The sequence below is a fragment of the Dasypus novemcinctus genome, chromosome 3, assembly GCF_030445035.2.
Source record: "Dasypus novemcinctus isolate mDasNov1 chromosome 3, mDasNov1.1.hap2, whole genome shotgun sequence".
NCBI lineage: Eukaryota > Metazoa > Chordata > Mammalia > Cingulata > Dasypodidae > Dasypus > Dasypus novemcinctus.
Window position 1 is genome coordinate 178,939,108 of NC_080675.1, and position 15,936 is coordinate 178,955,043.

Sequence of the window (15,936 nt, forward strand, 5' to 3'; positions counted from 1 at the left end):
AAAATGTGTACAACCATGTAATCTCCACCACAGTCAAGATAAAAAGCATGTCCATCATCCCTAAATATCCTGTTGTGCCCTTTTAACGTCTATCCTTATCCCACCCTTAGCCCTAGGCAACCACTGATCTGTTTTTTTGTCTCTGTAGAATGGATCTGCCTTTTCTAGAATTTCGTATAAAAGGGCCCGTGTTTATATCTTTCATATCTGATTTCTTTCACCATAATGTTTGTGCATACGTCCATGTTGTTATGTGCACAGGTTTGTTCCTTTTTATTGCTGAGTAATATTCCATTGGATGGACCTCCCACAGTTTGTTTATCCCTTCACAAGTAAATGGACATTTGGGTTCTTTCTGGCTACTGTGAATAAAGTGCTGATGAAAACTTACGTATAAGTCTTTTATAGATATCTACTTTTATTTTTCTTGGGTAAAAACCTAAGAGAGAGGGTGTAGTTTGTAACACAAGTGTATTCTTAACTTTATAATGAACTGCAAACCTGTTTTCCAAAGTGGCTGCACCATTTTATATTCCTAACAGCAGTACATGAAAGTTCCTTTTGCTCTGTGTTCTCTGCAAGACTCGGTGTTTTTTTTTAACTTTTCCATGCTAGAAGTTGTTGCAGTCTCATTGTAATTTTAATAAGCTTTACCCTGATACCTAATGATGTTAAGCATATTTTTGTGTTCTTATTGACCATTCTTGTTTCTTGTTATTATTAAGTTGTAAAAGCCCTTTATCAATCATATATATTGGATTATTCTCTTCCTGTTGGTGGCTTGCCTTTTCCTCTCCTTAATGATGTCTCTTAAAGAAAAGCAGGTTTTAATTTTTATGAAGTTCCTTCCAACAACTCTTTTTATGGTTTGTGCATTTTGTGCCTTATCTAAAAAACCCTTGCTTTCCAATAGTTTCTTTTCTGGAAGTTTTAGGTTTTAGCTTTTACATGGAGTTATCCTGACACCTCTTTTGATTATGACTGTATAGATTGGTCTATTCTGGACTTTCTACTTGGTTCTATTGATTAAATGTCTACTCTTCTCACTAATAACTTCATAATCACTGTAGCTTTCCAATGAGTCTTGAATTCAGGAAAAGGTCTTCAGATTCTATTTTTCTTATTTTTCAAAATTGTTTCGGTTATTACAGGTTGCTTACATTTCTATATAAATTTTCAAGTCAGCTTGTCAATTTCTATATAGAAAATTGCTGAGATTTTTTGCATGTGATTTCATTTAATAAATAGATCAGTGTGGAAAGAGTTTGATAATGCTGGGCCTTCTAATCCATGTGCACAGTGCATTTCTGATTATTTCAGTCTTCTTTCAATGTTTTAGTTTTCAACGTACAGGTCTTTCCCATATTTTGTTAAATTTATCCCCAAGAGTTTCATATTTTGGACTGCATTATAAATGGTAATGTGTTCTATTTTAATTTGCAACTTTTCAAGTACATACCAGTATAATTTGTCTCCGGTGACGGTGCCAAATTCATTTGTTAGTTTTAATAGCCTTTTTATATATTTCTTAGAATGTCTAGATACATTGTCTTGTCATCTACAAAGAAAAAGAGTTTTGTTTCTTCCTTCCATTCTTAATGTGTTTTTTCTCCCTTGCCTTCCTGAACTGGATATACCATTTTCACAGAGTTGAATAGAAGTAATGGGAATGCCTTGATAAAGATATAAAAAATGTTTAAAAATAAGTATAGGTAAAAAGGTAACAAAACCCAAAAAAGGTGTAGGTGTGGGACGTGCTGTGGGGAGAGAGCAGCCCACAGAGGTGCTGTGTGGTGGTCATGTAAAGGTGGAGAGGAGAGGACTCTGACCTGGCTCGCTGGGGAAGCAGCATATACGGGGTCTACTTAGCCCATCCAGGACTGCCTCAGAAAGTTATTAAGCAGGGAACATATTTTATATTTAGCACAGTGCCTGGCACAGAAAAGTCTCATGATTAAAAGGGAAGGAGGGAGCGTGAAAAGGGGGAAATACAAGTGTAGAAGGAGGAAAGGAGGGAGAGAGGGAGGGAGAAGACAATGGATTAGGAAGATGATGAAAATACCATTAAAAAGTTAAAGCAGAACCACTGTTATAGCAGGGGGGATTCTTTTTTTTTTTAATGGACAAAAGGTCTGAAATATTTATAGAAACCGATTCTTGTTAGGATTTCACAACTGATGTACTACAAAGGTTACAGAAAGAAGGAGCAAATTAGGATGGCCGAGTGCTGGAACAAAATCCATACCCCAGTGACAAGCCATGAGGTCGCCAGGCTTCAGGGGCCATGATGCTGGACCCACTGGCAGAGAGGGTCACCTGGGGGGTGATACCCGGCCAGAGGGATTGGGTGGAGGCTGTGGACTGTGATGAGAGCCCCCTGCAGAAATGTGATAATTAAAGTCACCAGTCTTGGGTTGCTAAGTGCAGAGGAACAACAGCTCAGGAGGCGGGGAGGTTGAGGATAAAACCCTGGGGAAGGTCTGCTAAATGTGGGCAGACATGGCTGGCTAGCCCATGAGCACTCAGAGGAAGGCTGAGGAGTGCAGGGTCTGCAGAAGGCGGAGCTGGACGCAGGGGTCGGGAGCTGTGAGGCCACAAGGCGTTCCCACACTCCTGCAGGCAACGGAAGGTGGTCCCAAGTCAGTTTCCAGGTTAAGAGAGGTCCATGATGTCAGTCCCTGAGTACCAACTGCTAACTAATAGAGGCAAAGAAAAATTAAACATTTAAGAGTTCTAAAAATTAAGTTAGCCAGAGTCTGGAAAGAATTTCTACCACAAAACAAAGAAAATTGGATTGAGAAATATATTTAATCCCGTATCAACGTCAAAGGCTGACTCTCTGGCCAGGACTTTGACAAGAAAAGGTCGCTCAAAGATGAGGAAAGTGAGACCATTTGGAGAAGAGCCTGCAGGGATGGAAGGGCAGAGACTTCCACAGTGAGCCTCAAAAACGGGCCTTGGCCTTGATTTTCTGACATAGACCCTCTTTCTCACCCCAGAGAGCACATCAGGAGCAAGGAAAGACCTCACTTTGAATGTGAGGGCCACTGAGTGATGGCCTGCTGGACTATCCCAGGTGTGCATGTCAACCAGCCTTTGTTGTTCCATCCAGAGACAGGAGAGCTGGTCCATCCCAAATGGGCCCATCAACCAGCCCTCCATGTTCCACCTAGAGACAGGAAAGCTGGTTCATCCCAGGTGTGCACGTCAATTATCCTTCCATGTTCCATCTAGAGACAGGAGAGCTAGTCCGTCCCAGGTGTACACATCAACCAGCCTTCCATGTTCCATCCAGGGTCAGGAAAGCTGGTCTGTCGCAGGTGTGCACGTCAGTTATCCTTCTGTGTTCCATCTAGAGATAGGAGAGACAGGAGAGCTATCCCAGCCATCCCAGGTGTGCACATCAACGAGCCCTCCATGTTAACATCTAGACATAGGATAGTTGGTCCATCCCAGATGTGTACATTATCCAGCCTTTCATATTTCCATTGAGAGACAGGATAGCTGGTCCACCCCAGGTGTGCACATCAACCAGCCTTCCATGTTTATTTACATTTGCAGATAGGATAGGTGGTCCGTGTCAGGTGTGCACATCAACCAGCCTTCATGTTCCATCTAGAGAGAAGATGTCAGCAGCACCTGAGGGGACTTTAGGGGTCCAGTGACAACCTACAAACCTGTCCATTGGGGAGTAAGTTCTGAATAGAACTCTATTAGATCAAAGATGAATCAATCATAAAGAAATAAATATACAGCAGCAATGAGCAAAATACAATGGAAGAAAATAAAATGGGAGCAAAATACCAGAGAAAAAGAAACCCAACAATTGAAACTGGAATATATATCAAAATTATGTCTCAAATAAAATTAACTTAATGGCACAGCTGGTTAGTATTTTTAAATTACAAATTATATTTTTACAAGAATCCAGAAATCTTATATATCCAAATAGAAACAAATGTAGAGAACCTCCTATTCCTGTATACCATTAAGTGCCTTATGTCAAAGTTTTAATAGGAAATTATTATGATCCTGGGATTCTAATTTTAGGTCCAATCAAGTTGCATCCATATATTAAAGATATAGAAACATTTCTGGGTCTCTGTTACCAGCAAGCTGTGTAACCTTGGTTAGTTAAGTAACCTCTCAGTACTTTAGTTTTTCATAGAATAATATTACCACCTGTCCTGTAGAATTGTTGTGATGGTTAACTGAGTACTATGTGTAAACCGTGGAAAATGCTGCATGGAACACAATCAAATATAGATGTCTGCTGCTGTAATTGTCAAGTTGCCAGCTTCATCATCCCAACCTCATCATAAATATGTGAGGTGAATAAGGCCTCAGAAAAACACCACTGCTCTTCTTTTCTGGAAATGAACTTGTACATCCCAAAATTAATCACTGAAGCTGTGCAACTGATGTTGTAAGAATGACTGATTATAATCACAAAGACCAAATTAAACACCTACTTGCAGAAATAAGGTAAGGTAACATCTGTAAATAGTCCAAATCAAACAGAATTAAATACTCAGAATGTACCTATACAGAAGATATATATATTATAACTAAGAATTTGATATTAATATATAATAGTATAATTACTATATTGACATATTTAATTAATTTAATATAATAAGAATTTAAATATAACCTCTTCTAAAACCTCATATTGTATTCAAGAAGACCAAGAAATGGACTGAGGTGTGCTTCAGAGAAATGAAAACTTCCTTTTTTCTTTATCTTGCTTCAGAAACTGAATTTGTAATTGAGTTATATAGATTTACTGATACTGTTACTTAAAAGTAACTACTAGTATAATTTAAAAATTTTTTAAATTCAGAATATTGATAAAGACAAATCATATAGAATGTATATAGCTGAAAGTACAAGTTAGCAAACAAAAGAAGGAAAGCAAATGAAAAATACAAAACCTAAATTATAAACCAAGATTATAGAAGGATATCCAAACAAAACATTAAAAAGTGAAGATATGAAAGAGGGATTAAAAATAAACTGAATTCTGCTTTATAAAATGGAGATTGGAGAAATATGGAAAGATGAAAAATAAAATTATTAATAAAAATAAATCTGGCTAATACAGTTGAAAAGCTAGTAAAGGTAGAAATCCATATAATATTCTATAAATTAGAGTTCATGTTAAAAAATCAATGGGACAGGGTCAATATCATATGTTAAAAAATCAATGGGACAGAGTCAATATCATAGTTTTTATATGCCAAAAAATATGGCATTAAATGTGTAAAGTAAATTTTGCTAGTAATAAAAGGAGAAATTAATATAAACTTCATTGCAGTGGAAGACTGTAACATGATATCATCAGTCTCTGAGAGGTGAATTATTAAATATTGTGTCCTCTCTATTTTCTATGGAGACTGCCTTCTTTTCAAGAGACACAAATCAGCTACAAAAATTCATCATTTTTAAGCCAGGAAGAAAATCTGAAAGATTTAATAACTGGGCATTTTCAAGCCATAGACTTTGCCCACAATACAATAAGGGTAAATTGAAAATAAGGAGGAAGGGAATCCAATGTGGCTGAGAGGTTGAGCATCAGCTTCCCATGTATGAGGTCCTGGGTTCAATCCCTGGCCCTGGTAGTTAAAAAAAAAAATAAGGGGGAAAATGATCTGTAGTTCAAAGAATAAAACAATACAAGAAGTAATAATAATAATTATAGAAGCCATAGTAATCATAGTAATAATAGAGTTTGTAGTAGTTGCAATACAAATGATAATGTATGCCCTTTCAAGAACATTTACAAAGTACCAGACCTTTTAATTGTTACTTTATATACTTTCTTTTCGAAATTTCTTGCAGAAAATCTTATTTTACAGGAAGATAGGGTGACTGGTTGTTCAGGTTGCTCAGCAAACCCCATTGCTCTGTCCCATGCTCTGTAGTTTAAGGGCAGCTCTTTCAGCATCAAAGAACTAAGCAACATGGCCATCTTCACAGGAGCCTGAGCCTTTCTCAGGAACAAAGCCTATCCGCAGGTGTTTTAATTACTTTTAAATTAAGGAAAAAGAGTAAACAAACAAATGTACTGAAGAAACTAGGAGAAAAGATCCGAACAACACAGGGCCAATATTACTGAATTAGAAGACTAAAAATAGTACAATTGATGAATCAAGATATATATATATATATATATATATGGGGCAAATATTGTTGGGATTATATATTAACCTTTGGCAACAATGAATAGAGAGAAGAAAGAAACAATTAACAAAATTAGAGAGTCAAAAAGTGATTATAGCGACAGAGATAAAGGATATTAAAGACTATTACAAATTTGTCTTTACCTTTTTCTCCTTTGGTCAAGGTCTTTTTCCAGTTGCATTTCTAGTTGGTGCTTAGTAGTAATCCCAAGGAGTAGTCCCAGGGAGGCTCATCCCCAGGAGTCATGTCCCATGCTGGGGGGAAGGTAATGCATTTATACGCTGAGTTTTGGCTTAGAGAGAGGTCATATTTGAGCAATAAGAAGGGTCTCAGGAGGTAATGCTTAAGCACCCTATAATACTATGCTAAGTTTCAATTTCAGAAGTAAAAGTTCATAAGTACAGTCATCACAATCAAGGGCCCATCAGTAGTCCATCTTCCTTCACTAATCTCTGCCTCTGTACTCAGGGGATTCTTGCTGTCCCATTAGAGAATGCGGCAGAGCTCCCTAGGATGGGAATTTGATATTTCTTTGGTTGTTCTCTGGATCTCCACCCACTGTGACAATGGCCCATGAACACTTGAACACATTCATATGCCTTATAGGTATGCCCCAGGTGACCTCCTCCCATGCATCACCCTTTCTAAGACCCACACTGATGATCCTCCCCTGACACAGTTGTAACCCTTCTGTGATCCAAAACTTCAAAATCAAAGCCAATAAAATAACCAAATACAATTAATAGGAAAATGATATAATAACGATGGTTTAAAAAATAATGAAGAAAATACAAGAGTCCCATCCAGCTGCCCCTGAAACCTAAGCCCCCTCTCAATTAGAGGTGGAGTGGGCATCACCATCACAGAATCCTCAGGATTGGGGAATGGACGATGGACTAGAGTAGACTTACAGTTGTTCTACTGTAGACTTGTGATCCCTAGCAATGGAAGAACTTTTATCATAGATGTGGAGGCAGTGGCACTGGAGGTTCTGAGGGGAGGGAGAGTGAAAAGTATGTGTAATTTGGGGACATTTTTGGGACTTGGGAATTATCTTGAATGACATTTCTTTCTTTTTTTTTTTTTGTAAAGATCTATCTATTTATTTATTTATTTTCCCTCCCCCCCACCCCAGTTGTCTGTTCTCTGTGTCTATTTGCTGCGTCTTCTTTGTCCGCTTCTGTTGTTGTCAGCAGCATGGGAATCTGTGTTTCTTTTTTTGTTGCATCATCTTGTTGTGTCAGCTCTCCGTGTGTGCGGCACCTTTCCTGGGCAGGCTGCACTTTCTTTTGCACTGGGCAGCTCTCCTTATGGGGTGCACTCCTTGCGCGTGGGGCTCCCCTATGTGGGGGACACCCCTGCGTGGCAGGGCACTCCTTGCATGCATCAGCACTGTGCATGGGCCAGCTCCACATGGGTCAAAGAGGCCCAGGGTTTGAACCACTGACCTCCCATGTGGTAGATGGACACCCTAACCACTGGGCCAAGTCCTCTTCCCCTGAATGACATTTCAATGACAGGTACAGGCCATTGTATATCATGTAATAACTTGCAAAAATGTGCAGGAGAGAGTGTAAACTACAATGTAGACTATAATCATCGCTTAGTGGCAATGATCCAAGATGTGTTCACCAATTGTGGCAAACATACCACAGTAATGATGGATGTGGCTGATGTGGGAAAATGTAGGAGGGCTAGGGAGTGGGGCATATGGGAATCCCCTATATTTTCTGTGTAACATTTATTTAATGTTTCTTTAAAAAATTAAAAATAAAAAAGTATATTTAAAAGGCGGTTACACAAATGTGCTAATAAAAACCAGAATTTTTATAAAATGGGTGATTTCCTGGAAAAATTGAAATCAACATTATTTCAGGAAGTAGCAGAACAACTGAATGTTTTCTCTGAATTGCGTCTTTGCCAATTAAATTCTTCCTCACTATTGTTTGCGGAGCTCAGAGCCATCTTTTAAATCTCTCTGCTCTGCACCAGCTCCACCCCCACACCAGGTGATACCAGCCCATGGAGTAGTTGCTCACTTTTGGGGCTCCCTACCTAACATTTAGTGGGTGCCTTTGTTCCAGCACCCATTTGATGCACTGTAAATTTGTTATAATATCTGCCTTTTTCATTGTTGGCCCCTTGCAGGGACCAGGTGTTATTTCTCTTCATACTATTGGCACATTACCTGACACAGGTGCTATGTAAATGATGTTGAAGGCGTTGGGTGGAGAGAAGGACATTCTACTAGGGCGCGGGAGGGTCTGGCAGTATCCATCAACCAGTAGAAGATGCCGCCAGAAGGAAGGCGTTGCAGGTGTGAGAAGGTGGCACTCCAAGGACATCATTCTCAGAGGAGGGCCATGGACCTGCAAGCAAGTTCGAGGGGACATGTCACACTCAAAAGGACTAAAGGAAGGTAAAGGCAAAGAGCAGAGATCAAGTCGTTGGGATGCCCACACTGGATCAAGTTAATGTTCTTCAAAAAGCCAGGAGAAAGAAGGTCATTTTCTGACAATGTGACTGTGGGAGGAGCCCAGGAGCATTAGAAGAGGTATTGAGCAGGACTGTCCAGGAGTCTAACGGTGGCCGGGTGCCTGCAGATGACCACAGGGCTGTGGGAGTCCATGCTGGACCTGGGTGCATGCTCATCTGGGGGCGCATCAAGTAAAGGTGTCTCCCAAGATGGGGGAAGTGTCAGGGAGAAGAGGCTGGCAGACCAGGTCTGAGCAAGGGGGCTAGAGAGGCGCTCAGGCCAGGGGGCGTGGCCAGGGCAGGGGCCTCACAGAAAAAACGGCCTGGGGGGCTCCCTCAAAGTTCCCCAAGGGAAAACCAAGACAGGCTGTATTCTCCTTTCCTCTCTGTTACTTGCTCAGGATGGTAGATACGTTTCCTTAGGTTGAATGCTGAAAAAGAAACCTACCTGAAATGCTGGAGCCTACGCTGAACATTAGAATTTCATCCCTAGATGCATCGTCCTGCCCACGCTTTGCCTCTTGACCTCGATGCACCGCTCCCACCAAGATTTCTGCACTTCTTCTGTGTCCTTCTCTGCAGCCATCACCCTCTGTGCGGTGTGCAGGCCCTGCGGGCGCTGAGGCCACCGCGTCCCCACCTTCCGGATGCACCTTCTGCTCTGACCCTCCGGGAACCTGGAAGCCCCCTTTCCGTGGTAAACACCAGGCCTGGGAGGAGGCTTCCCAGCCTGGTCACCCCGGGAGCTGTTCAAGGGGGGCGGGGACGGATGTAGTGCTGACAATGAGAAAATGGCCCCTGTCGGCCAAGGGGCAGAAGACAGTAGGACGCAGGGGATGCGCTGGCCTGAGAAAGTGGGCAGCTCTGCTGAAGGCTGGCTCCTGCCGGTCGCCCCAGCGGCCTCCAGAAGCCCTGGATTTTCTGCCTTCTCATCGGAAGCATGCATTTCCCCCGCAGAAAGGCGGAAGGGGAAACGGCTTTTGGATTAAGAACTACAGTAGTGGTGTGTTATAAAGCCCTTTGGGAAGGGAAATAAATAGGGAAGAATGGTTTCAGTCTGAACCCACGCCAGAGACTTCATTAGCAAATATTTCTTTAAAAACGGGTTTCTTTTCCACACGCTGCGCTCTGCTCTCAGCGCAGATGCCCATCTGTGTCTGCCTGTTTTTCCCAGCAACCCAGAAGAAGCCTTGGCTCCTTGGAGCTCTGTGTGCCAGCACGAGCATATTTTAACATAGAAAATGAACACGTTTAAGGCAGGATTTGTCTTGGCGTCCATCTGACATTCCGCATCTTGATTTGCGCATTTGCATTCCAGTGTTTCTGTCTCCTGTAGCAGCATGAGTTGTTGGAGCCAAAGTGTATTAAAAATAATCCCAATGGGAAACAGCAGCATAATGCCATGCTGGCTGTTCAGCAAACACGCTTTCCCTAAGCCTCTGGGCCCAGGTAGTGCTTTTCTGAGAGGCTTAGGGAGCAAGACAAATGGATCTTCTGGGAAATGAAAGTGCTCCTGGAAAACTTGAGAGTAAATGTTGTGTTTGGAGTCCTGCTGGCACTGGCAGGAAGCCATTACCTTGCTCTCTTCAAATAAAAATCACTTCCAGTGGGCTGGAGGCTGGCGAGTGAGTGAGACATGGAAACATCAATCAAGGTCACCTGCACTTGCACCGGAAACCGGGGTGGGGGCTCACCCCAGGAGGGGCACTCCACCCTTTAAGTTCCGTGGAAAGAAGCTGGCTGCTTCCTTGCCTTCATTCATCCAATGCCCAGTTCTATAGCCATTGTTAGAGAGCAGATTTGGCTCAATGGATAGAGCATCTGCCTACCACATGGGAGATCCAGGGTTCAAGCCCCGGGCCTCCTTGACCCGTGTGGAGCTGGCCCATGTGCAGTGCTGATGATGCACGCAAGGAGTGCCCTGCCACGTAGGGGTGTCCCCCACATAGGGGAACTCCATGCACAAGGAATGCACCCCACAAAGGAGAGCTGCCCTACACAAAAAAAGCACAGCCTGCCCAGGAGTGGTGCTGCACACACGGAGTTGACACACAGATTCCTGGTGCCATTGACGAGAATCCAAGCAGACACAGAAGAACACACATAGTGAATAGACACAGAGAACAGACAATGGTGGGGGGCGGGGAGAAACAGTAAAAAAATTTAGAAATCTTAAAAAAAGAAAACGCCGTCCAATACACAGCTTCACCACTTGTCTTGACCCTAAGGTTGGAGGAATTCCATCCGGCGACTTCCAAACCGTAAGCCTCCCAACCGTGAGCTGGCATGGCCCAGCTCTGACAAGTCCAGAGAGGGTGGCGCAAGACCCTGCGGGCAGCTGAGACTCCAGGAGTGTCCCACCCTGCTACCACAGGCCAGCTACCCTCAGAGAGGTCTAACTCCACAGGAATCCACCTGCATGCCTCTCCCAGCGCCCCTGCCCCAGATCAGGACCAAAGAAACTGCCTTTTCAGGTGCTTTCAGCTGGACGCCACCACCTTCTAGAACCGCACCTGCCAACAGGTGTCTGCAAGCCCCAGGCGCTGCTGAGCCCTCAAGTGCGGCCAGTCTGGATAGAGCTGTGAAAAATGAACATAAAATATCTCACCAACAATTTTATATTGGTTATATGTTACAATAATATTTTGGACATGCTGGGGCAAATAAAGTATATTATTAAACTTAATTTCACCTGTTTCCATTTACTTTTTTTGAATGTGGCTACTAGAAAACTGACATATTGGCTCGTGATTTATTTCTCCTGGATATTTCTGGAACTTGCTTGCATTTGGGTAGGTGCTGAGGAGGCACTGACAAACAGCTTCAGCTCATCTCCATGCTTATCTAGAACTGGGGGCAGCTGAGTTTTTCTGTAAAGTTTCAGATAGTCAATACTTGGCAGGCTATCAGGTGTCTGTCACAATTCCTTAATTCTGCTGTGCAGCCACAGCTGGACAATGTGAAACGAGTGGGCGTCACAGTGTTCCGATAAAACGTTATTCATAAAAATAAGTGGTGGACAGGATTTGGCCCAAGGGCTGTGGTTTGCTGGCTCCTTGTCTATAGAAAGACGATTTACAGAGATGAATCCTGTTTGAAGGTCAAAAGCTTGGATTTCATTCACAGAACCCCTACTATGTGCATCTTTATGAGTTAGGGGCTCTTTCAGAGCCCTTTTAGTGCATATATCTTTGAATGTGAGTACTGGTCTTTGCTGGCGTATCATAACAAATCAACTAGTAGACAATGGCGCTAGAATCTAAAATAATCCAGCTGGCATTTGCAGTAAATTCTTCCTCTCTCTACTACCCACTTCTCTGCAGCCTACTCACATCCAAGAGCAGGGTTTTACTCATTAACCCACAAAACACGGGTGGCTCAGAAGACATTATGAGATGTTTTAAAGGAGGATTCTTTGCCCTTCTATACAAGGGGGTTAATCTGACCGTTTTGGACAAGGTCCATGAGTATTTTAAGCCTACGAGAAACCCAGCTGTAGAGAACCTGTTTAACGTTGTATCTTCCAGCCCTTTCCCACATTTGTTTGATGGTTAATCTACCTTTTGAGGACCCTGGGTTAGACTCTCACAGGACAACACAGAATGCTCCTCACCCAGAGAACTAGTTCTAGGCCATCTGGAAACCTGTGTCATTGGCTCATTCCCTGGTGGATGGTTTTCCTTTATTTCCATTCAGGATAATACTTTCTCAGGTCATCACCAAGAATCAATCTAACTTTAATTACCGTTCACCATAAACTCTCTTGTTGTATTCAGTAACATTTGCTTGTCTTCCCTTTCAACATTTATATTTTTGCATAATATTTCTGTTGATTGTCAAACATAGAGAAAATGACAGCAGATGCCGAAGAACCAGCTTTTGTGTACTTCATTGTAAGCATCCTCCATGCCTTTTTTTCAGAGAGTAGCATGTCTTCATATCATTTTTTTAAAGATTTTACTTTATTCATTTCTCTCCCCTTCCCTGCCCCCCTCCCCCGCCACCCTGTTGTCTGCTCTCTGTGTCCATTCACTGTGTGTTCTTCTGTGTCTTCTTGCACCCTCAGCGGCACCGGGAAACTGCGTCTCTTTTTTGTTGCATCATCTTGCTGCATCAGCTCTCCGTGTGTGTGGTGCCACTCCTGGGCAGGCTGTGCTTTTTTTCATGTGGGGTGGCTCTCCTTGCGCTTGGGGCACCCCTATGCAGGAGTGCTCCTGTATGGCACAGCACTCCTTGTGTGCGGCAGCTCTGCATGTGGGCCAGCTCATCACATGGATTAGGAGGCTCTGGGTAACAAAAACTGGACCCTCCCATATGGTAGGCGGATGCTCTATCAGTTGAGCCATGTCTGCTTCCCCACATCGTCTTAACATGGTCTTTTATTGGGAAAAAATATTTTACTTTTAATTTTGATGGAGTCCATTTTATTGATTTTTTTCTTTTATGGGATCATGCTTTAGGTGTCATGTCTAAGCACTCTTTACTAAATCATATGCCCAAAACATTTTTTTTCTTATGTTTTCCTCTAAAAGTTTTATGATTTTACATTGTACCTGGAAATCTATAATCCATTTTGAGTGAAATGGAGGTTGAGAATTAGATTTTTTTTTGCCTATGGATGTCCAATTGCTGCCATATCATTTCTTGAAAAGACTCTCCTTCCTACATTGAATCACATTTGCATCTTTGTCAAAAATCAGTTGGCTGTAATTGCATGGTTTTATTTCTGGATTTTATTCTGTTCCATTGATCTGTGTGTCTGTCCCTCCACATTGTCCACACTGCCTTGATCACTATAGCTATGCGGTAATTCTTGAAATAAGGTAGGCTGATTCCTCCCCATTTATTCTTCTTTTCCAAGAAAAAGGTGCTGTGCCTTTCCATATAAATTGTAGGATGAGCCTCTCTGTCTACAAAATCCTTGCTTGGATTTTGATAGGAATTATATTAAACCTATTAGTCAACTTGTGGAAAATTGTCATCATCTATGTTGAGTCTTTCATGCCATGTCCACAGAATGTCTATTTATTTAGGTTTTATTTTATTTCTTTTATTAGCATGTTGAAATTTTCAGCATAAAGTTCCTGTACATATTTTGCTAAGTTTATACTTAAATATTTCATTTTCTTTGGAGTGATTTGAAACATATATTGTTTTCAATATCTGTTTGCAGCCATACATTGTAATTTCCCAAAAATCTATGATCCCATCTCACATTTTGCAAACATGTTCAGCTTTCTCAAAAACAAAGTTTTCCTGAAATCTTTTTTTTTTTTTGTAAAAAGAATTCTGTTCATAAGAGAAGTTAAGTGAATCCTACTACTTTCTTAAAGTTTCAAAGTCTGCTCTAGGATTCCATTATTGTAATTTCCAGGCTTCAGTTAGTGTTTAATCATGATGTTATAGAGGGCCTGCTGTCACTCTTTCTGAATGCCCTAATCTCTTATAATTAGTGCACACCAGGCTCTTGTCACTTAACTTTTAAGTCTTATGGAACCAATTGTAAACTTTTCAGGGACTTTCCCAAGTGACAATGCAGCATGAAGCAATGACTTCAGAGCATGGTTTCCAAATGCCAAATTGGAATCTATCAGGGTTACAAGTCAGAATAAGAATTAATGAAAACACTGGTACATTTGAAAATAAATGTCCATGCATGGAGGAGGCACGCAGTGAAGGAAATTCCTCAGCCTCTTCTGACTTCTGCATTTGTGCATCTATCCATGTTCCTTACACATTTTGGGATGCAGAAAATAGTGTTCTTTCCTCCTCCCTTCCCTAGGCCAGAGTTGGCCTTTTCTCCCAGTTCCACCTCTCAAGCTCCTCCCAGCTGGAACAGTGAAGGACTTCAGGCCTGTGGGAATATGGCCACTCTGGGCAGTTGGTTTTCCATGAAGGTCAGCTGGAAGCCTGCTCAGTAGATGATGTGGTCCGAGCTGGTAACCAGTATGGACAGTGTGAACAAATGTCATCACTGAGGCCATTTTATAAGTGGAGAAATTGAGACTCCAAAATCTCAATTAAAATTTTCCAAGAACTTTAAGTACGTTGTAAATAAAATTGCATACAATGGGTGATATCTAATAGAGGCATTGGTCCAGGTCTATCTACCTGAGGTGTGTCTAAGCTAAAACTATCTTTTTTATTTCTAGAAATAAAGTAATTAGCTTTGTGAGTAAGGGTTCTTTTGTGATCCTATAATGTAACAATGACTCCCTATCTCACAGTACTCACCAGGCATGGGTGAGCCTTAAGGCAGGGGTCCTGTCTCCATTGGTCCTAGGATATTGGTCCTTAATCCAGCCTTCTCTGTGTTTCAGGTTGGGCTTCCCCATGATGATTGTTTCCTGCACGGTTGGGATGTGCTATCTCCTGGTTGCTCATATTGTGGTGGGATGGAATTAAGGGAGAGCCATCCTCTGAAGACCAAGGGAAGCTTGATCTACCACCAGCATCAGCCAGGAAACTACCCTGAGAGCACTCTTTGGAGAAGATGGGTGCTCACCATGGAGCTGATAGAGGAAGTGGGGACACACTGGGGCAGGGCACTTGGCACGTTCTTACTTGACACTCACATTCTTATTGGAGTGAATGTTCACAAACCACAGCCTCCCTTTATGTCCTGTATGCCAAGGACAAAACGTAGGAAATACATGGTAATTTACTCAAGATTCCACCACAGGAAATTATGTACAATTCCAGAATACTTCTTTCTATACTGTGTAGGAACAGACACAAATAAGCTACTCCAAACGGCTTATGCTTTTTTAACTGTTACTCTTTCAGAAGCTATCTGTAGTTTTTCTTCATGTAATCATTTTTCTTCTTAAAATAATCAGCATTAAAATAGTCTTACTTTCTGAGCTTAAAGTCTTCTTGGGAAAAGGCATACAGGTTGTAAGGAAATATTTTATGTATTTTAAAAACATAAACTGTTTCTTGGCAAAGGTTCTAGAATTTGTTAAGTTTCCTAGTACTTTATATTATGTAAACTTGTATTTTATCCATTTATATTTTCTCTAGAGTTTTTCAATCATTAAATAAAAGTCCAGAAATTTTCCCTGAGGAAGCTCATGTGTTATAAGTCATAGCTATCATTTTTAATGAAACTTTACATATTTAACAGTCCGGAGTAGTAATTTTCAGTGTGGAAAGTGGTGCATGCTACTTCCTGCAGTGTGAGAAATAGGCTCAACTCTGTTCTCTCTGTTTTTCCTGCTGGGACACTGGTGGCTCCATCAGCGTTTATTAAAAGCTGTTCTTCCATGGAGCACGACA

General features: G+C 41.6%; 1 protein-coding gene across 1 annotated transcript in view; it reads left to right on the top strand.

Moving 5' to 3' along the window:
• The window catches only part of OCA2 (OCA2 melanosomal transmembrane protein), a 370,679-nt gene extending 354,956 nt beyond the window's left edge, over positions 1-15,723 (top strand). Inside the window, exon 24 of the mRNA XM_058290617.1 lies at positions 14,979-15,723. Coding sequence (XP_058146600.1) covers positions 14,979-15,063 — 85 coding nt within the window. The 3' untranslated portion in view covers positions 15,064-15,723. The remainder of the gene's footprint in view (positions 1-14,978) is intronic.
• The last annotated feature ends 213 nt before the right edge of the window (positions 15,724-15,936 follow it).